Source organism: Euphorbia lathyris, chromosome 2 (assembly GCF_963576675.1).
Source record: "Euphorbia lathyris chromosome 2, ddEupLath1.1, whole genome shotgun sequence".
NCBI classification, from domain to species: domain Eukaryota; kingdom Viridiplantae; phylum Streptophyta; class Magnoliopsida; order Malpighiales; family Euphorbiaceae; genus Euphorbia; species Euphorbia lathyris.
In genome coordinates, this window is record NC_088911.1 from 22,980,697 (window position 1) to 23,006,645 (window position 25,949).

Consider the following 25,949-nt stretch of genomic DNA (forward strand, 5'->3'; position numbering starts at 1 on the left):
TAATTCGGGTAATTAGCCCCTCCACACTTCTCTTCCTACTTTCTGATACAATTAAAATCCCCAAATACTGCCCAAGGGAGAATAAAAGAGGAAGCAATGTTACCCAACAAAATCCAGGTCTGACGATGAAGATTCCGATCCGCAAAACCGTAAACCCAACTAATCTCCAATCCCCTCTTTCCTTGTCATGAATCAACATCTCAATGTGATGGTCAGAAAATCCCGTAATAGACAGACAATCCATCTGTCTCCATATAATCGCCAACCCATCACTTTTACCTCTACAGTTAACCGTAAAACAACCATCAAAGCCAAGTTTCCTTCTTATACCTTCCATTCTCTCCTTTTCAATCAATGTTTCCATTAAGAATACAACCTGAGGATTATGGGCACGAATTAGCTCACCCAAAGCCCGAACTGCCCGGGGGTTCCCCAAACCCCGACAGTTCCAACTCAAAAAACTCATAACGCCCGATGGACCTGTATATCAGGTCTCACCAATTCCTTCATCTCAAGAGTTGTTCTATCCTTACTTACCTCGAAAGAGAACAAACCCCCATTTTTTCCAACCTCTTCAGTCAATTGAACATCCTTCTGAACTATATGACTAACCTCACTCATCACACCCTCCCTTTGTCGTTTTTTCTGTTCCATAATCTCCAACTCCTCTTCCTCATTCATATCCATGTTCACATCACATGTAGCCCCTCCAGAAAAAACCTTAGCCCCTATTAGAATTTGATTACCCAAATCCCCTGATCTTACATTAAATGTTGGTTTATTCAGGATAGTAGTACCCTTCTCAACTGGCTGTTGTGGTTGTATTACAACATGTTGTTGACTCACAACCATACTTCTATCACTATCAAATTGTGAGGATTCAATAATTCCACTTCCCCCAACATTCCTCAGCCACTTCGATCCACCATAGTTACTTCCCCTTAAAGGTGCTCTCAACTAATCCCCCCACTCCCTTCTCTCACTACTATTCTCCATACTAAACAGTCGTTCACAGAACTTCTCCGAATGCCCAATCAGACCACACAGATAGCAAAAAGTAGGTAGTCTTTCATACCGAAAACTCACATAAACACCATCCGTCTGAGATTTTTTTATTCATTTGCATCTTTTAAGAGGTTTTCGCACATCTAAAAGTACTCGAATACGCATATAGTTCCGTCGCCCTCCAGAATTATTATACGGATCATATTCAATAAATGTTCCCATAAAATTTCCCAACATCTTCCCTGCTATCTCAGACATTAAACCAGGAGGAATATCCCATACCTAAATCCAAAATGGAGCATGATACAATTCGATCTCAGATGCCTCAATACCATTCGACCATTCATCCCATACCAGTAAGTGATTATCAAACGACCAATGGCCACTGGAAACCACCCTATCCCTATCCACAACATGAAAAAATTCGAAACATAACAGATTGGTTTCAATTTCCGTAATCGATACCCCCCTTCTTGGACGCCATAGGTCAGCAAGTTTATTCCTCATTGCTATAAAGTTGATCGACTTCGTTGTAGTGAATCTTCCAATCATACAAAGTTGGCTGCGCACAGCAACATTCGAGGAAATTTTATCCAAAAAATTAATCTCATCTTTCTCATCATCCGCGATAGCCAAATCCTCCAGTATTCGCTCCATCGTAACAGTACCAACTAAACAAAACACAACAATACCACAAAGAACAACCACAAAAACACCCTAATCGGACAACCGCAGGGACAATCAGTGACCAACTCTTACCCCGAAGAGAACTCTAACCCCTAACGGCAAAGAGAGAAAACCCTAAATTCTAACAAGACTTCATCATCATCATCATCAGTTAATCAAAGAAAGACATACCTCCATAAATCGGTGCAGGAAACCTCACAACGACAACAAGACTCAGGCGGCAGCAAACCTCGATCGCACCATCTTTCATGAAGTTTCGCGGATCGAGCCTCTTCACAACGGACGTCTTGAGACAACCTCCATAAATCAGGGCAGGAGAACTCACACCGGCGGCAAGACACAGGCGGCGACAACCCTCGACGGCGAACTCGCACCCTCCTTCTCACCTTTCGCGGTTCGACTCTCGCGTTCTTTTTCTTTTTCCGCAGCTATCTTTCTTTAGGTGTAATTACTTTTCCTACTATGTTTTATTAACATCTTTCTTATTAATTAACTATTTAAAATATAAAAACAAATAGATATATACCAAAAGAGCTTTGATTCAATTAAATATTATAGAAAATGAGGATCGATTAATTAGGAGAGATAAAAATATTATATTTTTTTAATAAATTTAATACAAATTAATTATCATCTGATATTAGTAATTTGATTAAATAGGAAAATTTAGTGTTACAAGATAAGGTAAGTCACTTACATTAGGAATATACAAATTGAAAAAGTCACATTTGAAATAAAAGTTGCAAGAGGGGCTCTGTATATCATGCAAGGCAATAAAGCTTAGTAATTAGAGAGTGTATTACAACACTGTATGTGGAGAGTTAATTTACTTTGTAAAATACTAAGTAGGAGACAGTGAAAGGTCATATTGTTTGCGTCTTCCACTCTTAAATTACCGCAGGTTTCATATTTTTTTAAAAGGGTAAGTTTTTATTATTTATAAGGCTTAATAGATACCCAGCTCCCTAAACTTGTAACTTTTTTTCACCTGATCCCCTCAATTTAGGGGACAACCTCTCAACCCCCTCAACTCTCCAAAAAAATCACATACAACCCCTTACATCCTTATGTTCGGTCAAAATATTGACCCGTGTAGAAAACGCGGTTGACTGTTGACCATACCAATGCTACGTGTCATTTTTTATTAAATTTTTGTATTGAGACCCCTGCTCGGCGAGCAACTACCAGAGATGGATTTCGATCGGAATTCTTATGCCATAATGGAAAATTTTAATAAAAAAAATACACGTGACATTGGTGTGGTCAACAGTCAAGCGTGTTTTCTACATGGGTCAATATTTTGACCGAACATAGGAGTGTAAGACGCTGTATGTGATGTTTTTAGAGAGTTGATGGGGTTGAGAGGTTGTCCCCTATGTTGAGGGGGCCAGATGGAAAAAAAGTTACAAGTTTAGGGGGTTGAGTATACCTATTAAGTCTATTTATAAAGTCATTTTGATTTTTAATTTTTTATAATGATATCCTGTAACAAAGGGTTTTACTAATGTTTTTTTATAGCTGATATGGAACTGTAACTTTGTGAGTTACCATGAGTAAACTTGCTCTTACTAACTCGCACAATATATTAAGTAAGTTAGATATATTTTTTTTATGCAACCAATAAGGAAGTGGACACAAAATTTATTTTATTTTTCATGAAATGAGACAATCTCCTTGCAATGTGGAAAACATAAGTTGAGATAGGTTTTATTTGAGTGCAATAGAAGTGTGTGTTGGGTGACACAAGACAAGACAACATCAATCAATAAATAAATAAATAAATAAAAAGATATTTACAAATATCTTTTGTCTCCCTTATGATTGTGAAGTTTTTACTATTAAATAAAGTTGGTAGGGATGATTACGAAATTATAAAATATACATAAGTACCTTTTTCATATTTATTTTTTAGTATAATAAGGCCTTCTGCTGTTTATTCAATTCGACTATTGTAATAAACTTGCAAATTACACAATCTATTTAAACCAAGAAAAAGAAATGAGTAATATGTTTATGTAAAAATTTTACACTAGCATGTACACTTATTTGAATGCATAGATTATTTATAGTTATAATCCTTCAAATTTTCATCTACATATGAAAATTGTTTTTTATTTCTTTTTTTTTTTCAAACAAAGTTCTTGAATCGAACTTGAAAAGATGTTATTGTTCATAAACATAACATAAAGAAATAGCTTGGATTTTCAAAATGGATAATGATGGATTTCACTTATAAAATTATTCAAGAAATTAATGATATTTTAAGCAACTTTAATTCTTTAACTTTTTGACTTTAGAGTTACTTTAGATGTTGTTTGGTAAGAAGAGAGAAAGTTAATGTGTAAAGAGAGAAAACTCCTAAAATAATGATTTTGAAAAATAAAAAATGTGTTTCCATAGTAAACGTCATACTAAACAAGGAGTTTCGGTACCAGTTGGCTTGGGAATCTCATCCTAAGTTCAAGGAGTTTGTTAAGGAGAATTGGAAACCTCACTCAAACGTTCTGCAGGCTGCTGAAGGGTTCAGAAGCAAGGTGTTGGGTTGGAATAAAAATGTCTTTGGACATATTATTAGAAGGAAGAATAAGTTACTTAGGAGGATGGAGGGCATTCAGCGTAGGTTGGAGGTGAGGTTTGACCACAGCTTGGATGGCCTTCTCAGATCTCTTCAGAATGAACTGGAAGCTGTGCTTAGGCAGGAAGAGCTCCTCTGGTTTCAGAAGTCTAGGAAATCTTGGATTCGATATGGGGATCGTAATACGAGGTATTTCCATCTTTCTACCATGATCAGGAGACAGAAGAATAGAATCGAGGCCATTAAGGATTCTAATGGTGAGTGGGTGTATGAAGATGAGGCGATTCGGAAGTTGGCCCTGGATTTCTATAAAGAGCTGTTTAAAGAAGATCATGTCCAGTTGGAGAGGGCTCACTCTACTGCTACCTTTCCTATGATCAGTGAAGATAGTAGTAAGGAAGCCTTTAAGCCTATTTCCCGAAGAGAGATTAACCAAGCCATCTTTAGCATTGGGGCGGAGAAGGCTCCTGGGATTGATGGTCTGCCTGCTGGATTCTATCATAAGCATTGGGAGGTGGTTAAGGATGGCATCTACGATTTTATCATAGGTGTGTTTAATGGTTCAAAGGATATTGAGCTGGTTAATAGAACCCTCCTGGTCCTGATTCCCAAAATTGATAAACCCTCTTCTTTTTTGCATATGCGACCTATCAGTCTTTGTAACGTTCTTTATAAGACGGTTACTTAAATAGTGGCTAACAGAATTCGGGGCATTCTTCCTGCTATCATTTGCCAGAATCAGGGTAGTTTTGTCCCTGGTAGACAAATGATGGATAATGTGGTGATTGCCCAAGAGATGGTCCACACGATGAAGATTAGGAAAGGGAAGAAAGGCATTGTGGCCCTAAAGCTGGATTTGGAGAAGGCCTATGACCGCATTAACTGGAATTTCCTGATGGAGAGTCTGGAGAGAGCTAGGATTCCGGACAGCTGGAGAAGATTGATCAAGGTTTGTATTTCTTCTCCTGTGTTTCAAGTTATGGTTAATGGAGATATGTCGGAGGAGTTCTCTCCGGGCCGGGGAATCCGTCAGGGTGATCCTATGAGCCCCTTCCTGTTCGTGGTTGCTATGGAGAGGTTATCTCACCTGATTCAAGATGCAATTGATAATGGGAGTTTCCACCCTGTAGCGATCAATAGCTTCTGTCCCCAGGTGACTCACTTATTCTTTGCTGACGATGTCCTCATCTTTCTGGATGGGAATGAGGAGCAGTTAAATGTCATTATGGAGATTCTTGATTGTTTTGTTCAGCTTCTGGTCAGAAACTTAATATTCAGAAGTCTAGAATGATGTGCTCCAAGAATATGAATCCGAGAGTCTGTAAAAGATTAAGTGATCTTTCAGGTATTCCCCTTACTGGTTCTCTTGGTAAGTATCTGGGTATTCCCCTCCATAGTGAGAGAGTATCCAAGGCTTCCTTTAGAGAGACCCTGGATAAGGCCAATACGGAGTGTGCCTCGTGGAAGGCTAAGACTCTGTCTCTTGCTGGCCGTCTCATGCTTATCCAATCAGTTAATTGTGCTGCTCCCAATCATATCATGCAGGCTTGTCAGCTTCCGGGTCCTGTGCTTAATGATCTCGATAAGATTAACCGTAGATTCCTGTGGGGGGAAGCCGCGGAAGGTAGGAAGATCCATCTGGTGCCTTGGACTGAGGTGTGTCAACCAAAAGCTTCTGGTGGGCTGGGCATAAGGAAAGCTAAGGATAATAACAAAGTGTTATTAATGAAGCTCCTTTGGCGTATGTGGCAAGACCCCTCCTCTCTTTGGGTCCGCCTTCTTTGTGGTAAGTACCGGAAGGACAAGATCTTTGGGGGCCCTAAGGAGAGAGTCATCAATTGTTCTTTCCTCTAGAAAGGCCTCAGCGCCGTTTTTGATGAGTTCTGCCTGGGAGTGGGTCTGGAGGTGGGTAATGGTAAATCCATTAGCTTTTGGTTTGACACCTGGATTGGGGACAAACCTTTGATAGAGGTGTGCTCTCAACCTCCGCCTAGAGACATCCATAACTGGAGGATTGCAGATATGGTGGACTCTGAAGGGGACTGGATCTGGACTAAGATTGATAGTTTCTTTAGCCTTGAGACCCTCCTAAGAATTCAGGGAGTGAAGGTTAGTAATCATGAGGAAGACTTGGATAGGCATTGTTGGGCGCTGACTAATAAGGGAGTTTATTCTTGCAAGTCAGCCTTCGAAGCTCTTACCCTTAACAGGGCCGTTCCTCCCTCGAACACTTGGAAGTCTATATGGGCGCTCAAAGTCCCTTACCGTGTTAGGAGTTTCCTGTGGCTGGGTGTTAAGGACAGGTTGCTTACTAATGCGGATAGACATAGACGGCATCTGGCGGTTTCTGGAGATTGTAGTAGATGTTCTGACCATGTTGAATCTCTTTGTCATGCCCTGAGAGACTGCCCTAAAAGTAAGGAGATTTGGAAACAAATTCTTCCTCATCATATCCTCTCTTCTTTCATGGCTCATTCTGCGAATGATTGGTTCGCTGATGGTGTTAGTGGGAAGTTACTTTCTTACATGGAGCACGGTGACATTCTCTTTGCTATAGTCAGTCACCAAGTCTGGAAGTGGAGGAACGAGGAGGTTTTTGGGAATAAATCTGTGTTCTTGCCTATCTGCGCTGAGTTCTTCTCGAATAAACTTTCCTCCATTATTGAGAGTTTCAAAGGGGATTCTCCGGCCAGACCTTCCCAGAGTGAGATTGTCCATCTTGTGGGATGGAGCAGGCCTAGAGAGGGGGTTGCTAAGTTGAATACTGACGGCTCCTGCCTCATCAATGGTAAGGTTGCTGCTGGTGGTGTGCTTAGAGACGCGGGGGGAGCCTGGCTCTCGGGGTTTACCCAGAATTTGGGGTTGGGTGCTTCCTTCTCTGCAGAGCTCTGGGGCATTCTCTCTGGTATCAAGCTTGCGATTAGACTTGGCATTAAGAGACTCTCTGTGGAGTCTGATAATTTGGAAGCCATCAATCTTATTTCTGATGTTCGTGATGCTGGTACCAGTAGCCGCAACCTTATCAGAGCTATCAATAGGCTTCGGCCCTCCTTTGAGTCCTTAGACTTCACTCATATTTTCAGAGAGCAGAACCGTGTTGCGGATCGGTTGGCTGCTGCTGGTCATGAGGGGTTGTGAGGTGTTTCGACCCTTTCGGATCTCCCTCCTTTTCTCTCGTCTCTTCTGTTAGAAGATAGGATCGATGTTAGCTTCCCTAGGCTAATCCCAGGCTAGTCTTTTGTTTGTTTGGTTTTTTTTTTTTCCTTTCCTTTCCTACCAAAAAAAAAACGTCATACTAAACAAGTTAATTCTTGAAACTTTTTATTTTGAGCTCGTTAACAGTTAAATTTGACAATATTAATTCAAAAGTCATCGATTTACAAATATCGACAAGTATAATCCTTATTTTGATAAAAAAAAAATATCACAGTCCTCAATTAAAAAAAAAATACAATGTAACCACATCAGTTTCTTTTCTTTTTGAAATTACTCCTTCATTTTCTTTGTATCATGGTGTAACCACCGTTGCAAAATAGTTTAACCCCGTATGTTTCTTTTGGAAATATAACTCTATATAAATTTTATTTATTTTTAGAGGATTTTATTACTATTTTTGTCGATTTTTTTATTTAGAAAAAGTAAAAACATGGAATTAGGGTTTGTAATGTAAAATTAGATTTTTAATTATCAAAATAAGATTTGATTATTTTGTATGATAAAAGTAAATTTAACCTTCGTAAATAATGTGAGAGAAATATAATTATTATCCCTTAATTAGTATTTTTTTTTTATAAAATATTATCCCTTAATTTTAAGAATGACTCTTTTCACAGTATATATATTTTTTTATGAAAATGTTATATATACGGAAAAAAAATTATAACACTAAATGAAAAAGGTAAAAAAAACCTTATAAAATCCACAATGAGACGAAAACAACTATAAAAAACATAAAAGCCATAAAAGATATAAAACACACAGAAAAATAATAACATATATATTTCATGGGAATCCAAATCCGCAGAAAAGCAACTGCAATCGAATCTTTATCATTTAGGCCCTTCCGAACATTCGGATCCAAGTCCTTTATTTTATTGCAACCACGTAGATATATTGATCCACGTATAAAATAAATCGTTTCCGCTCTTGCTAAATCCGAAAAAGATATAATTAGTAAAATAAGAGAGAAGATACAATTCAAACGGATAAAAAAATCCAATAAAATATATATACACTGACTAAAAAGAAAATACAATAAAAAAATATCGTAAATCTAATCTGGTTCCTTCTTCCTCCTCAAAGTAGATCCACAAAAAAGGCTCGAAGACAAATAGAAGAGAAGAAAGTGACAGTATAATTTTTACCATTTTACTATAGTTTTTGCGATTGACTTTTCATATTATAACAAGAAAATAATAAGGAATAAAAACCTCACTCAAATATTGACTAAACCTGTCATACCCGACCTAAAATAAGATCAGATAAGACGGTGAGACATTACTTCTGACTTATTATATAAACTCGAAGCAGTGTCTCTCAAATAAGGAAGAAAAACCAAACCAAAAACCAAATTTTGGTTTATAGCTAAAATGACCAACATATGTCGTTTCCAGCCTAACTTCTTCATAAGGAGTCCGATTAAGGCGATTCAAAAACACCTGGAAACGTAAGACAAAAATAAAGAACTTTCATTTGAGACTCCATGACAGATTCGACCAATATCTGGTCGAAAAATGCATCACAAGGTTCAATAATTTTTTCCGGAGTAACTATATAGACAATTCTCTATTATCTCTAGCTCAAAGTTATGACTTACTCATAACCCATATCACACTATTCCACAAGTTCTCAACTTCAGCTAATTATATATGTATATAATACATACCAAATAACTGATCAAGATTACAACAAGATTACTCCACACAAAAGCACTTAAAAATGCATTCCTTAGCATTCTGTCTATACACCAATCACTAAACAAAAAGACACTACCAAAAACAAGTTATACAAGTGTCCTTAAACATATACTATCCACATATATGTACATGAACAAAATGGATGCAATACCCTAGAGATGACTTGAACCTCGTAGCTATAATCGAACCTCGCCCTAAGATCGAGTACCCCTCTCGGTACCTTGCACATTCTTCGCCTAAAACAAAACATTAAAAACATTTGGAAAAAAATGAGACAAAAATCTCAATAAGAAACTATCAGCTATAAAAAAAAACAATTTTACTTAACATAGCTACATATATACATTTATAAAGGATTTAATCAAAACCTCATAAAATATTTACTCAAAACTTAAGTTCATACTATAATCAAAGTACTAACGCCAAACTTTTCCTATAGCACCAAATAAATATCACACACCCAATAATTATAATATATACTAATATCAAGATATAAATTCTAGAAATTTAGACACGGATGTGACAAAACCCTAATACAAAATCCACACATGAAATAATAGAACTACAAAAGGCAAAAAAAACCCTCATAAAAGGTACAACTAAAACAAAAGACAATAGATCTCATACTTTTTTTGAATCCAAATTCGTATGAAAGCAGCAGCAAAACAATCATCGTTATTTAGTTTCTTCCGGTCATTTGGATCTATGTCATTTTTACTGGTGCAACCCAGTAAATCATGGATCTACATATAAGATAATATGTTTCCGCCCTTGTTAAACCTGGAAAATGTGTAAATGAAACAGTTATAACTGGTAAATGCAAATCAGACCAAAAAATCTGATGAAAAGTATGGATTTCAATCGAAAAATAAAAGTTAACAAAAAAATACTAAAAAAAATAGAGATAGAGCCATAGATGAAAGAAAGAAGAAAGAAGACAATGTTTTTTCTTCGGAAAGATCTAATTACTTTTATTTTTATTTTTGATCCAGTTTCAAATCTATAGATGAGACAGACTTCGGAAAAGTGGGAGAAAGAAAAAAAGGAGGAAAATGGGATAGTTGTTCGTAAGGTTTAGAAGACAGCTAGATAGATTTGATTTCAATACATCCTTCAGCGAGACAAAAGTAAAATTTAATTTTTTTTAACATGAATCTGGAATGAAGCAATATTATCCTTTCTCCATTTTAAAATAATGGTTATATTTGATCAAATTTATTTATTTGATATTATTTATCATGTTTAGTTTTTAAAAGAATTTTTTTATATGTTATCTTTAATAAGATTAATATTAATTACATTTTTTTTTATCATTTTAAGAGGGTGTTTGTTTTAGTTTTTCAGACGAGCGTTTAGCGTTTCACTCCAAACTGCAGGAAATATAGCGTTTTGGAGCGTTTAAAATTTTCTCTGGAAACTGCAGCGTTTTGGAGCGTTTCACGAGGCTTTTCATAAACAATTGTTTGTAGTTAGTTGTTATTGACAGAATTATCCTTCTTATTTCTACAAAATATGTTTATTCTATAACATTATTTATATTTCTACAACATAATTACCGGAAAAACAAGGTTTTGTTGCGTTCAATATATTTTTTATTTTGTATATAGATTATTTTATTAATTTGTGTAACACATTTTTTATTTTATAATAGGATAAGGTACAAAAATACCTCAAACATCTATAACTATGAGCAATTATACCCCTAATTTTGGCAGCAAAGAGCAATTTTACACATAACATTGACAAGTTGGGTCAATTTGAGAAATAATTTATCAATCTGTCTTCTTGATCATGAATTTTGTCATCTCACTTTATTTATTCACCATTTTATCATCGTTAGTAACAGATCACAAACATATGATTAGACGTGAATTTTTTTTAAGAAAATAAAAAAAATATATTGTCTTTTGTACGAGTTGAACAAAAAAAAATCAATATTTCATTGAATCATAAATATTAGTTTTCAGTTTTATTATTAAATCACAAAAAAATATGAAATCTCTTTTTTAAAACTACTGGTATGTGCAATTGGTGTATAATAAGAAATAAAATATCTATGTTTTCTAATAATATATAAAATCGATCCAACTTGCCAATATTAGAGGTAAAATTGCTCTTAGCTGCCAGTGTTATGGATAAAATTGCACCATTTTAGACATTAAGAGTAAAATTATTCCTAGTTGTAAACGTTATGGGCATTTTTTTCACATTTTTCCTTTTATAATTGCATCGTTGATTAATTTAAAACATGTCCATTTTAGACATTTTAGATTCGAATAGCAATAGTTCAATATAATTTTACCAAACACTAGTAATTAAACAGCTAACAACAAACAGCTAACAGTTTACTGCAACTGCAAACAGCTAACAACAACCGCAACAGCTATTAGCTAACAACTTAGAGGGTGTTTGTTTCAGCTTTTTGGAGGAGCGTTTAGCATTTCACTCCAAACCGTAGAAAATATAGCGTTTGGTTAGGTTTATATAACCGCAACGTTTAACATTTTCTCTGGAAACTGCAGCGTTCTGGATCGTTTCACGAAAAGCTCCTGTTTGGAGCTTTTCATAAACAGTTGTTTGTAGTTATATGTTATTGACAAAAGTATCCTTCTTATTTCCATAAAATATGTTTATTTTTAACGTTATTTATATTTTTACAACATAATTACCGGAAGGACAAGGTTTTGTTGCGTTCAATAAATTTTTTATTTTTTATATAAATTATTTTTATTAATTTGCGTAACACTTTTTTATTTTATAATAAGATAAAGTGTAAAAATACCTCTAACATTTATAACTAGGAGCAATTTTACCCTTAACGTCTAAAATTGTGCAATTATACCCCTAATATTGGTAGCCAAAAGCAATTTTACCCCTAATATTGACAAGTTGGGTAATAATATCTCTTTTTTAGAACTACTGATACGTGCAATTGGTGTAAAATAAGAAATAAAATATCTATGTTTTCTAATAATATCTGAAATCGACCTAACTTGACAGTGTTAAGGGTAAAATTGCTTTTAGCTGCCAGTATTATGGGTAAAATTGCACCATTTTAGACGTTAAGAGTAAAATTATTCCTAGTTGTAAACGTTATGGGCATTTTTTCATATTTTCCCTGATTTCATTGTTGATTAATTTAAAACATATCCATTTTAGATATTTTAAATCCGAACAGCAACAGTTTAATATAATTTTACCAAACACTAATAATTAAACAGCTAATAACAAACAGCTACTAGCAACAGCTAACAGCTTACTGCAACTGCAAACAGCTACTGCAAACAGCTAACAGCAACCGCAACAGCTATTAGCTAACAGCTGAACCAAACAGACCCTAAACCAAACAAAACAGATCTAAGTTTTTACATATAAAGAGTGGTTGAATTTAATTAATAACATTTTTTATTGAGAATTATTAATAAAAAAATATTAAAGGAGAAGAAAGAAGAAGCTTATTTTTGGTATCCTAGTCACTAACAGTAATGAATTTGATGGGGGGAGGAAAAAGCACCGACACTCACAGGAAACGCGGGTGCAAAAGCGCGTTACGTAAACCTTTCCATCTGGCAATTTTTCTTGTCTTTTCTTTTTTTTTTCGCTTCGCTTCATCCTTTGCTTCTCTGTCCTTCTTTTGTTTTTTTTTCAATTTTCATATTAAATTAAAATCATGCCTCAAATTTTTCTTTTTTTAAAAGGGAAAATTACAGAATTAGGTTAAAATAGAGATCCATTTATATTTTTAACTCACTTACTCAACATACTATATATTTAGACTATGTTTTTATGACTTTCTCAAAATACCCTCATCCTTTCATCTTCTCTCTTTCATATTCTCTTCCTTACGCGAATGGTTGTTCAACCAAACCTTTGATCTTCCTCTCTTCCTTTATACTTTGCGTGCACCATTTCTCCACATCACCATGTCTTTCTCTTCTTTCTCTCTTCATCTTTTGATTCTTCATCTTCCTAATCCTAGAAAACGAAGCCATGGTTCTTCAATTTTCTGTTCCCATGGCCGGCTATAGGGGGAGGCCGCCTAGAGCCTCTGACTTACGGGGGCCTCCGATCAGAATTTTTTTTTTAAATTTGATAATTATTAAAAAAAATTATGGTTAAAAGGTATATAGATTTAAACATATAACAAAAGATATTGGTAGGCTGAATGGTAAAGACATAGTAGAGATGTTTATAAGGGTGAGAGTCCAGTTCCTTGGATTAACATTTTTTTTGTTTACATTTTCTTTTTTTTTCTTTCTTTGACAACACGAATGTATAAATTATTACCTTGTTATTGTAGTTATTTTTAAATATTTTATTTTTTATAAATTACAAAATGAATTTCACTTATGAATTACAATTTATAATTTGGTGTAAAATGTTATTTAGACTCTGATTTATTTAAAATTTTAATATTTGACCACTGATTTATTATTTGATCACACTTAGGCCATAAACTATTTAAATTGATGAAATTTAACTCAATTTTGATGATTCCTTGGATCAACATTTATTGGTTCATTTTTTCTCTTATTTTTTTTTCTTTCTTTTGACAACACCCGTACTGATTTTTTCTGAATTTTTTTTTTCATATTTGGAAACAATGTATAAACTATTATTTTGTTATTATAGTGATTTTTAAATTTTTTATTTTTTTTAATTACAAGACGAAATGCACTTATAAATTACAATTTGTAATTTGGTATAAAATGTTATTTAGACTCTGATTTATTTAAAATTTTAATATTTGGCCACTAATTTATTATTTAGCCATATTTGGACCATAAACTATTCAAATTAATGAAATTCTACTTAATTTTGATGAAGTCTTGATAAAATTGTTTCCTTATGATATATGGTGATATTTTGACATATGGGTTTGACATGCCGTACGTTTTAAAGTTGATTTACCCAAATAATTAATGAGATTGAAACAAGAAAACAAATTTCTAAACTAAAATTTATTAAGTCTAGTTATCAAAATATCATCATATGTCAATAATTCTATTAAGTTTCCATCCAAATTGGATTGAAATTTCACCAATTGGGATAGTTCAGTGGCCAAATGATAAAATTTTGGATAGATCAAACGCCAAATGACAAGATTCCTTGGATCAATTGATGTCCAAATAGTGATTTAAGATAAATCATAATAAATACGCGACTCAACCAATTTTTAATCTCGAAGATAAATTCTTCTCTTTCTTTCCATAGAATCTTGCGATTAGGTTCGAGTTCAGCCGTCCAAGATTAATTTCCAGAAATTAATACTTTGTCGTCTGCTTGCTTCTCTTATTACTGGTGAGAAGAAACTTGATTTTAAATATATAAAAGAAAACTCGATTTAACATGTAGAAAAACAAAAAGAATAATAATTTCTTAGCTTTATGTTATTATTATATGACTTGAATTGAAGTTAATAATTTATTGATTTTACTATTTAATATTTATTATTTCTAAAATAGTATTAGATTTAGATATGCAAAAAAATGCACAATACGCCTAGGGCCTCCAAAATGCTGGAGACGGCCCTGCCTGTTCCTACTCGTTTCTTGGTTTCTTTCTTATTGTGGCCATCGAAAAAATGGTTATTCTATGTTATTTTTATCGTTTTCCTAGTTTATCATAGTGTTATTGACGATTTTAATGGTGAAAGGCGCGAAAAATGTAAGTATCTATTGTTTTCTCTGTGTTTTTTTAGAAAATCACTTCGTATAATCTGGTTTCACGAAGATCTGCGATGAGAAAGCGCCTGAAACGTGACGATCTACTTCGCGAATCGATGATTTCGCGAAGTTTGCGAGTAGAAAAGTTCATGATTTTTCACTCGCAGACTTCGCGTAATCCGTTTTCGCCAAGTAAATCGTCACGTTTCAGACCTCGTAGACTTTGCGAAATCATCGATTCACGAAGTAAAATCATGATCTTCCTTGCACATTTATATTCGCATGCTTTGCGAATCTTCATTTCGCGAAGCCAAATCGTCCTTTTTTCTGCCTAACACGATTAAATTTTTCTAAAGGTGGTTGAATACATAACATCCCTTTTTGAAAGGCAGTGTATTGGGCTGCAGATGAGATGAGTTTCCTTCCTGTACATGGAGAAATTCCCATCAAGATTGGTCACATTCAATTTAAAATGATTAGTTAGGAGTTATTGTGCCAATCTTGTTGTGTACCATGGGAGACATCCATCCCAAAAGGTCGCGACTTCTAATACATGGAGAAATTTCTGTCTAGATTCGTCACGTTCGCTTTAAAATGATTCGTTAGGAGTTTATTGTGGCAATCTTGTTGTAAATTTTGATAATGTTATGATTTTAATATTGTTATTGTGGTAATTTTGTTGTAAATTTTGATAATGTTATGATTTTAATATTGGAATCTCTTGTTGTTGTGTCTTTTTATTGTTATATACCACTCGCAAAAATACGTTTAGACTTCGCATATTGAGAAATCTGCAAATTGAAATCATCTAATAACTCAAGTATTATCTTCGCAAACTTTGCATATCGTGAAATCTGCGAAGTCAGACAGGAGAGTGACAGACGCGATGTAAAATTATAAACATATTAAAAATATTTTAGAAAAATCATACCAACATAATCTAAATATGTAATAGATTGAATAAATAGATTTAAAATATACATGGATCTTTGAACCAATTTTATAATTTTTAATTTTCCCTTTTTAAAATGGATGCCTCAATCAAATCAAAGTGGGATATTTTATTTATTTATTTCATATTAAAATAATACTACTATATTAAATTACTTGATATTTGCGGTGCCACATCATACTTGTCCCTTCACTCACTCCTCTCCTCAAAACAAAAGGTTTAATAATATAGTTGCCTCTTGCAATTGGACAAATAATTGGATTGTTGCTTAGGTTTTTTTTTTTTTTTTTTAGGAATGCCACTAATTGAAGTAAGTATAAGGAGAGGAAGAAAATATCACATAAAGCTAAAGCCAATACAAAATTAATGGAAGAAAGAAAACCATTATAAAGAGAAAGCAGAAAACTATGAAATGTAAATAAATAAATAAAAACCAACGATAAATTATACATTTTTTCGTAAATCTAGATCATAAAAAAAAAAACAATTACAATTTTCATCATTTATTTCATTTCAACATTCAGACATGAATCATTTCTTTTGTTGCAACTATATAGATTGATTTACAGACAAAATTAACCATTTATGTTCTTATTAAATTTCGAAAAACGTATAAATAAACGAATACTAGAGAGCAGATACAGTCTAGACGGATAAAAAGATCTGATGAAATATATTAATACCTGTTGGTCCATAAAATAAATTTTATATCCTTAGCGTATTAAAGCACCTTTTGGCCCCTGACCTATCCAAAATTTGTGCATTTGGCCTCTGACCTATTATTTGATCATATTTGGCCCATGACCTATCAAATTAGATAAAATTCAACCCATATTGAATGGAAAATTAACTTTGTTGGAAAATTAACAGCAGTCACCAATACAAAAACGACACATGACACATAAATAAAATTAATTTTCAACTGGAGATGGCAACACTAACTATTTTACACGGTAAAAAAATCCTAAGACCTTTTTCTAGTGTTCGGATAGAGTGAAAATTAATTTTATTTATGTGTCATGTGTCATTTTTGTATTGATTACTGTCGTTAATTTTCCAACAGAGTTAATTTTTCATTCAATATGGGTTGGATTTTATCTAATTTGACAGGTTAGGGGCCAAATATGACCAAATAATAGGCCAGGGGCCAAATGCACAAATTTTGGATAGGTTAGGGACCAAAAAATGCTTTAAGCCATCTTATTAATAAATATAAAAGCAAATAATAAATAAAGAAAAATTAAAAAAAATTAAAAAATCGTCCCTTCAGCGCTACTGGTCTATAGCTCGGCGAGCTGGGACACGAGAAGCCCCAAAGGGACTTCCGAGGACCAGCTCAGCGAACTGGCCTCCAATACAAGGAAAAGAAGGACAAAAGAAAAAATATATATGAAAATGACCCTATTTCCAGTAGCATCAACATCACTTCCACGGACCATTTGAGGCATCAAACAAACGAATTTTTTTCATAAGGTTGAGTGTTCTAGAAACTAGACATCCCGAGGAATCCGTGATGTGGATCATGGGCCTAATTCGGGTCCATATGGAGAGAGAAATAAGATTCGGAAGTTAGAGACGTGTCTGTCGTACCAACTTCACTTCAATTGACCATTCGGGATATCAAACAGACGAATTTTTTCACGAGGTCGAATGTTACAAAAACTAGACATCCCAAGGAATCCGTGATGTGCTCTTCGACCTAATTTGGGTCCGTATGCAAGGACAAATATGACTTGGAAATAAGGCCCATGCTTAAAGGGTTAGTTAAATTGATTGTTGTCCCTACTCTTATTCTAACCAATTTAACTACCAACTTACTCTAACCAACTTAACCACCCACTAGCAACTAAATGAACTGAAATTAAGGGTTAGTGGAGGGAAATTAGGAGTTTATTTATAATTAAACATACCCTTTTCAACTATAAATAGAGCCCTCCCCATCATCATTTTAATACACAACACAACAAACATTAACACAAATACACTTCTATCTTTTCAACTCTTTGAGTCTTTTCCTTTAGTTCTTAGCCTTATTCTTTGAGTTTTTCTAGCTCTAAGAGCATCTCCAACAGTCTCTTAAATTGACTTTTAAGTTAAAATTTGAGGAGGGAGAATAAAAAATCAGCTCCAACAGCCTCTTAGTGGCTCCTCAAATCACTAAGAGCTTCTCCATCATCTTTATTAATAGAGAGCATCTCCCCACCTCTTAGTGCCTCCTAACTTTATTTTTTAATAATAATTTATTATTGATAAGTCTCTCTCCTCACACTGTTGGTAATGTAATAATAAATAATAATCTTAATAATAAAATAATAAATAAGGAGTGAATATAAGGAGCATTGTTGGAGATGATATATCTTAGCCACTCTTAAATCACTAAAAGTCAATTTTTTATATTATTTTTAGAGAGTTCACTAAGAGTCTCTTGGAGATGCTCTAAGCGAGCTATTCTTAGCTTTCTTTTTTTTAGTTGTCTATTCCAAGTTCGGTTTTTAAGCTTTTCATCATTCGAAGTTCATAATCTTCGTTTTGTTCTTCTTTTTATACATTCTGTACATATTTATTTGTAGCCTTAATTCAGTATTCTAGAGTCCATTTTAGTTCAATTTTCACTTTATTATTGTTCACAACATCCTAAATTTGATTCTAGGCTTTCGTTTTGTTCAATTCTGTAAAATTGTATTTTTATTATTTAGTTTTTTTGATACCAAGTTAATTTAATCTTGAGTCGTCCCTTTTGCTTGACAATTGTTTAGTTTCTCATCCAATTCAAAATCATTCGTCAATCCCCGATCCTAAACCTAAAATTCTCCAAACATTCAATTCACACACACTCATCATCAAATCATTATTGAAAGTTCATACTCAAGACGTTCATATATTCGATAATTCGTTCAAGTCGCATTCACACTCGTGGAATCTAATTTAATCAAGACACGCCAAGCTAGTCATTTGTTGGCTTCAAGTTTGTCATTTCAATTTCATTTTAATTCTATTTGTAGCATTTTCAATTTCGTTATTTCATTGTCGCATTCCAATTGCAGCATCGTTCGCATTTTATTTTATAATTAACATCTACAGTTGATTTAGCTATTTTTTTGATAGATATAAATTAAATTGTAATCGCTTCCATTTCATCATTTCTTTTGTAATCAAGCTATTCCTATCCATAAAATTGATTTTTCTTTGAAATCTGTATCAATTTTGCACTTTATTTTTGATAGCTACCATCGTTCTCGTAAAACTACTATAACGGCAATAGAAACTCAACAGATTTTCTCAGTTTTCCAAAACATACCAATTCAAAAAAAAAAAAATTAAGTAATATTGTCATAAATGAAAATGATTCCTAATCACTTAACATATGAGTGATAAATCTCAAATAGACAATTAAATTTACATATAAAAAGAATTAAAAAAGAATATATATAGAATTTTGGTTAATTGAATCCACATCCAACCTAACACGTGACATGAATATTACTAGGTAGGTCTAGGAATCTACAAAAGTTGCCATTTACTAATATGGAGTACCATAAATATTTATATATTATTATTATTATTATTATTTTTTGTTAAAAATCTTTTTTTTTTTTTTTTTTTTTATGGATATATATGTTATTTTCGATTGTTGTTTGTATTACGTTAGTCTGACCTTTTTATCTGGTACATCTATTTTCAATTATCATTATTAAAGGTAGAAAAAGAAAAGGAAGAAGAAAAGAAATTAACGAGGTATATACATATAGCCTATATTATATTATCGTTGTAGATAAACAAGAAAAAAGAAAGAAAAAACGTGGCATGTTATGTTTATCTTCATTAATTATTCAATACATTCTAAATAATTAGATCTTTATTACATTATCCAATTTTATCAAATTTGAGTTGGAAAGTAAGGATAAGTTGTATTCGATAATTGTTTTCCGACATAAAACTCAAAGCTGGACTGGAGTCTTCAAAGGAACCGCCATCATTCCAGCCAACAATTTTTTTTACAATATTTAGTATAATAGAAAAAGTAAATAATTTTATTATTGTACTGAATTGAAAATTCATTATATATTTTTTTGGCCTAATGCTTCCCTAGCCCCCTTAACCTGTTCAAATTGGTCATTTTACCCCATCAACTCATCGAATGTCCTATTTACCCCCTTAACTCCATAAAAGTGGTATTTCACCCCCTCAACTTGTCATTTTATCCCTCAACTCATAGAATGTTCTATTTACCTCCTTAACTCCATAAAAGTGGTATTTTTCACCCCTTACAATCCGTTATCGAAGTCTAAATTGATAATTTTTTTTAAACGTTAAATCTATATTTATGCTATTTTGTTAGTGGAATCTAAATTGATACTTCCCCAAAAATCATAGACCTATTTTGGTACATTATCCCTACATATAATGTATTTAACTTGTTTATATTAATGTTCTTGTTATTTGTATGGTTTATACGTTATTTCTCTTTTCAACTTTTTTTACTACTATAAAGGGATAAGAAATACCATTTTTATGGAGTTAAGATGGTAAATAGGATCATAAGTGGTGAGAAATACCACTTTTATGGAATTAAGGGGGTAAATAGGATATTTAATGAGTTGAGAATGAGTAAAATGACAAATTTGGACAAGTTAAAAGGGTGAGAAAGACCATTTTTATGGAGTTAAAGGGATAAATAGGACATTCGATGAGTTAAAGGGTAAAATGAGCAATCTGAACAAGTTAAGGGAGTTGGAGAAGCATTAAACCTATTTTTTTCTGTTTTTGAAACTATGCAATTCTTTTAAAACATTATGATTTTAGAAAAGTAAAAGAACTTAATTTTTTTTTTCAAATCTATCATTACATTTAATTTAATGCTGGTTATAATAAAATTATAAGCAGATGTTTCGGATTTGAAATAGTATTTTTATGAATATTTGTTGTTGTGATAAATCCAAATCAATTGGGAAAGGAATAAGGAATTTTGTTATTGCTTTCATCAGCCAACTACAACACAATATATACTATACTACTCACTAGCTTATAGAAACGCACATAATGTCTGATTCACAAAAATAAAAATACAGCCTGTCATATATACTACAGTACTCACTCGCTTATAGAAAACTCACATAAAAAATGTTTACAGTTTTTTTTGATAGAGTTACAGTTTTTTTATAATCATATCTAAAGTATAATTTTTTTTTTAAAATATTAAAAATATAAAATTGAAGTACAAATAATGATTAACGCTATGAGCTTTATATTAAAAGTCAAAATTTCTAGTCATATGTTTAATGTGATTAAAAATAAAAAAAAATCAAGATTTTAACAGTCTTATGATGTTTTTTTTTTTTTTTAATCTGTACTGATGTATCCCTTTACTTTTGGATTCCAACCGCCTTATCTTATATTTGTAAACTATATTGCCTCTCAATTATATCCCAATACTTTCTTTAGTCTCTAACTTATTGCTTTTGAATGGAAATATAAGTGACCAATATGAATTAAGTAGCAATGCGAAATCAATAGATGACCGATTGTTAAATCACATATATTAAAAAATGATATATTTAATGCAATTAATAATCAAGTTATCATACTTCAGAATAGTAAAAAATAATTGTAAGCTTGTTTTAAATAATGTCTATTAATGTTTAAAAAAATAATGTATTAATATTTAGAGTTAATTACAAGTAGATACCATATGGTTACATGGATTTATAGATAAATATCTTTGATATTTTGTGTTTTTTTATTTTATCAAATTTAACCAATAACGATCTCAAAATAAAAATTTATAAGAATTATTTTAGGATTATCATCCTTAAAAAAAACTACACTAGGATTTGATATAGTCCAGAAATATCCCATTTATGACATTTTACACATCATTTCATCAAGATATTGGCCCTGTTTGGTAAATAGCGTTTTGTGATAAAAAGAGCGGTTTTGACCAACTTTAGAGGTTTGACCACTGAAACCGCTAATTGGAGTGTTCGGTAGAGAGAGGTTTGAGAGAGAGTTTTGGGATGAAAACGCTAATTTAGAAAAAACTCTTAAAATGAGTTTTTTCAATTAGCGTTTTGCAATATTAAAATTAATGGACTTCTTTAACCCTAATAGATAGACTCCATCTTCTCCTGCGCCAAAATTAATGCCCTTATTCGTCTTTTTTGCACAAACCGCTATTATCAATCAGCTAATTTTTACCAAACAGGTCTACACAAACAGCTAATCAAATCAGCTAGTCAAATCAGCTAATGTAATCAGCTAACAGCTAACAGCTAATTCCCAAACAGGGCCATTAGACTATAAGCTATATGCACCGCGATAATAATTTAATAACATGTATCATATTAATTAATAAAATATTAATATATAATTAATTAATTATTTAGACCTAGACCCTTAAATATAAATAATAGACTCTAAAATATGTGGCGATCAATTTTAGTACTGAAAGAATAATGCATATCAAAAGTAGAATAAAAAAAGTAGTAGAATAAAAGTTATCCCAGCCAATTGTTGATAGTCACAATTTATTTTTACACAAATTGATAAGATAATGAATATATTCTTCATCATCGAAAAACAGACATGTCGATAACATTATTGTTACCGTAGTAGTAAATCATTCAAACTTACAGCTTAAAACTACCCCAGAATAACGGAGGTTTGAATTTAGGTGAGTCAAAACGGTGCCGGTGCGGTTCCCGGTGGTTTAGAAGTGAACGTTATATTAGTTAAGCAAAGACCAATTTACAGCCCATTGATAAATAACAGATCATAATGGGCCCTTACCGTTGAATTTTCCCGTCTATATAAATACCTAACAATCTCTTCAACACTCACTCATTCATCATTCCCTCTTCCACTCAAATATCGCATCTCTTTTTCTCCCCGAATCCTCTTTTCTCTTCCATTACTGCAACAGTAACTAGCTCTACATAATCCTTCAAATATGGTATGCTTCTTCGTCTTTTAATTGGGGATTCAGTTTGATTTTATCCGGCTGGTGTTTTAATTCGATTTTAATGGTTGAAACAGGTTGCGATTGTCGAGTCTAGTGCTAATCAGAATATGAGCCAGCTAATTTCTGGTGGAATTGAAACTAATTTTTTAAACGGAGCAATTCCGAGAACCATGAACGATGACTCCTGCATCTCTTGCACTACTTTCAATATCTTGGCTCCAATTTACAAGCGACTCGATCAGCATGTAATTATTAATTCATCTTATCATCCTATTTCGATAGAAATCTGGTGGATTTGTATTAATTTCTTTTTTTTTTTTTTTTGACGAACAGAATCAAAATATTCGTGAGAGTGATTTCAAGGCGTTCTGGTATACCAGGAATGAGGCGATTTTGGACTGGTTGCTCTATGAAAGATCTTCCATTATATGTCTCCAGGTAGTTCAGTTTTTGCCTATTTATTTCTATATCATTATAGATCTAGTCTCTTGATAAGTAAGAAAAGAAGATTTTACTTACTCTCTTGAATTGGCCCTCTTGTGTATAGGAATTCTGGGTTGGCAACGAAGAGCTTGTGCATATGTATCAGCAGAGGCTTGGTGATGCAGGCTATGTTACCTTCCAGCTTGGCCGGACAAATAACCGTGGAGATGGTATGTTTTTCTTTTACTTCTAAATTTCCATGTTTTGCATAGTTATATTTCTGCTTTTTGCTGTTACATGTTGTAGTTATGGCCCTTAACCATCAAATGAAACTAGGCCAAGACCGTTCATATTTTAAGAGGATCCTTGTGGTGTTTGCTGCTCTTAGGCTTTTTTTTTTTCCAGTTATTTTCTCTTTACAGATCCTGTGTCTTGAAAATAAAGGAATTAGCACCGTGTTTTAGTCTGATGATTAATCTGTTTTCTACTAATTTTTATCATGTTTTCATTTCTGTTTTCTATATGTACAAGAAGTGTTATCTCTCAGTAAATATCAAGCTAAAATTCAGCTGCATGATGTTCTTTGCCATTTGGAGTTTGGCTATACGGCCTATTAATGTGTTTCTATTCTATACCAGGCTTGCTAACTGCTTTGCACAAGGACTATTTTGAGGTTCTAAATTATCAAGACTTGCTTTTCAATGACTTCGGAGATCGTGTTGCCCAGTTATTGCATGTTCGGTCCGCTGTTCCTCAACGAAAAGGCGATTCTCAACAAGAATTTCTTATTGTGAACACTCACTTGCTATTTCCTCATAACTCAAGTCTATCTATTGTGAGATTGAATCAGGTACACGTTGTTATAGCTTCCTTGCTTAAATACTTATCCAAGATCCCCTTTGCTTTCTACTGTCGAGATTTTGCCTTACAATTTCATGTCGTCGGTCTTCTGTAGGTGTACAAAATACTACAGTATGTGGAAACATATCAAAGAGAAAACAAACTGAATAGTTTGCCGGCCATTCTCTGCGGGTAAGCTTCTTGTCTTGTATCAAGTAGATGACTTCTTGCAAAACCTCTAAGAATGGAAATTTATGTTATCATTTGTTTTCTGCTTGTAGTGATTGGAACGGAAGCAAACGTGGGCATGTTTATAAATTCCTCAGATCCCAGGGTTTTGTTTCATCATATGATAATGCTCATCAATATACTGACAGTGATGCAGATGCTCACAAGGTTTGTTTCTTGAGTTCCAATTCCATTTTAATGTCTGGTTAAGTACCAATATTTTGATTCATAATTGCTTACAATATGTTCATTTCTGCATCCTACAGTGGGTGAGCCACAGAAATCATAGGGGTAACATATGCGGTGTTGATTTCATATGGCTTCGTAATTCTACCAAGTCAAGGAAACAGCTAAAGACAAGCTGGTTTGAAGCAATAGTTGGAATAATAAAGGTGAGTCAATTTATTTCCAAACTGCTTTCAGTATTTTCCCTGTGCAATTCTATACTCTTCTTGGGCAATGTCAGCGTTTATCTGGAAATCGTTCATCTATTGAAGACGATTTCAGCTTTTATCTGGAGAAGAAATTTTCTTTCTTGCTTATTAACTGATAAAGGTATTGTTGCTAAGATATAATTTTCCTTGGTTTCAGTGCCATCTCCTGAAAGCTTCATTGGGTGAAAAGGATGCATTTGCATTTCTAAAGGCTGACGAGCTTGGTGATTTTATAACATATTCAGCCTTCTGTGAAGGACTACGCCAGGTACAGTACCTTCTTATATGAGCTGCTTTATTATGCAAGATATATTTTTGAGTCGGAAGATAGACTTACCCTATTCTTATACAGGTAAATTTGATTGGCCTCCCTTACGGACTGAGTTTCCAACAGGCAAAAGATATATGGATTCAAGCAGATATGGATGGAAATGGCGTTGTTGATTATGAAGAATTTAAGGTATGAACAAACCTAATACTTAATAAGAAACGAGTCAGTCGATCTTCATGTCTAAAATTCTATTTATGTATTTCTGCTGAATATAAAATGGTTCACAATTGCAGCAAAGGATTTGGAACTTAACATGTCCAGAGGAAGAGGAAAGTTGTGGTTCAAGTGAAGAGGAGGAGGAAGAAGAAGGCGTACGAAAAGAATCAATTGGTTTCAGCGTAAAAAACGCATTTCTATTTCCACGTGAAGCAGAGAAAGGAATGTGGCCGGAAAATTACTCTCTTTCTGATCATGCTAGACTCACAGTTGTGTTTTCGCCAGTAAGACTGAACAGCTATTAACCAACAATGTCAAAGAAGCATGGCATGCTTGTGTAACAGACCTGCACAAGAATGTGTAGGCTGTAAAGTGGAAATCAGTCTGTAAATGTTTAATAACTGTGCATAGTTGATAGATATCCAGATCGAATTTTCTACGGAAAATTTTGTAAGTAGAGTTTCATTATAGCTTCAGCCAAATTTTTAAGGCGAATAGAACCACTGTATCCTGTATCGAAAATGATAAATGTGAATAATCTTACTTACTAATCAAGTTGCTGTTATATATGATATAAATACAATAAAATTGAAAAGTATGTAATATGGGTCGTGTTAAATGGATTATCTCGGATTCTCTCTGTATTGCATGCTTGGAGAGTTGTGACTTTTCTACGGCTAAGAAGCTCCTAAAAAGAGTGAGTGGGTAGCTCCTAAAAAGAGTGAGTGGGTTGGACCCGTGAACAGCACAAGACCATAAAATGAAGTTGATAGCAATC

General features: G+C 33.3%; 1 protein-coding gene across 1 annotated transcript; it reads left to right on the top strand.

Annotated features, from left to right (window-relative positions):
• The first annotated feature begins 22,595 nt into the window (after nucleotides 1-22,595).
• LOC136217306 (uncharacterized calcium-binding protein At1g02270-like) lies at nucleotides 22,596-25,726 on the top strand. Its single transcript, XM_066003911.1, has 11 exons — nucleotides 22,596-22,750; nucleotides 22,834-23,004; nucleotides 23,093-23,197; nucleotides 23,307-23,412; nucleotides 23,821-24,032; nucleotides 24,138-24,214; nucleotides 24,304-24,418; nucleotides 24,517-24,642; nucleotides 24,842-24,952; nucleotides 25,037-25,144; nucleotides 25,249-25,726. The coding sequence occupies exons 1-11, from the start codon at nucleotides 22,748-22,750 to the stop codon at nucleotides 25,474-25,476; spliced, it is 1,362 nt and encodes a 453-aa protein (XP_065859983.1). The 5' UTR covers nucleotides 22,596-22,747; the 3' UTR covers nucleotides 25,477-25,726.
• The last annotated feature ends 223 nt before the right edge of the window (nucleotides 25,727-25,949 follow it).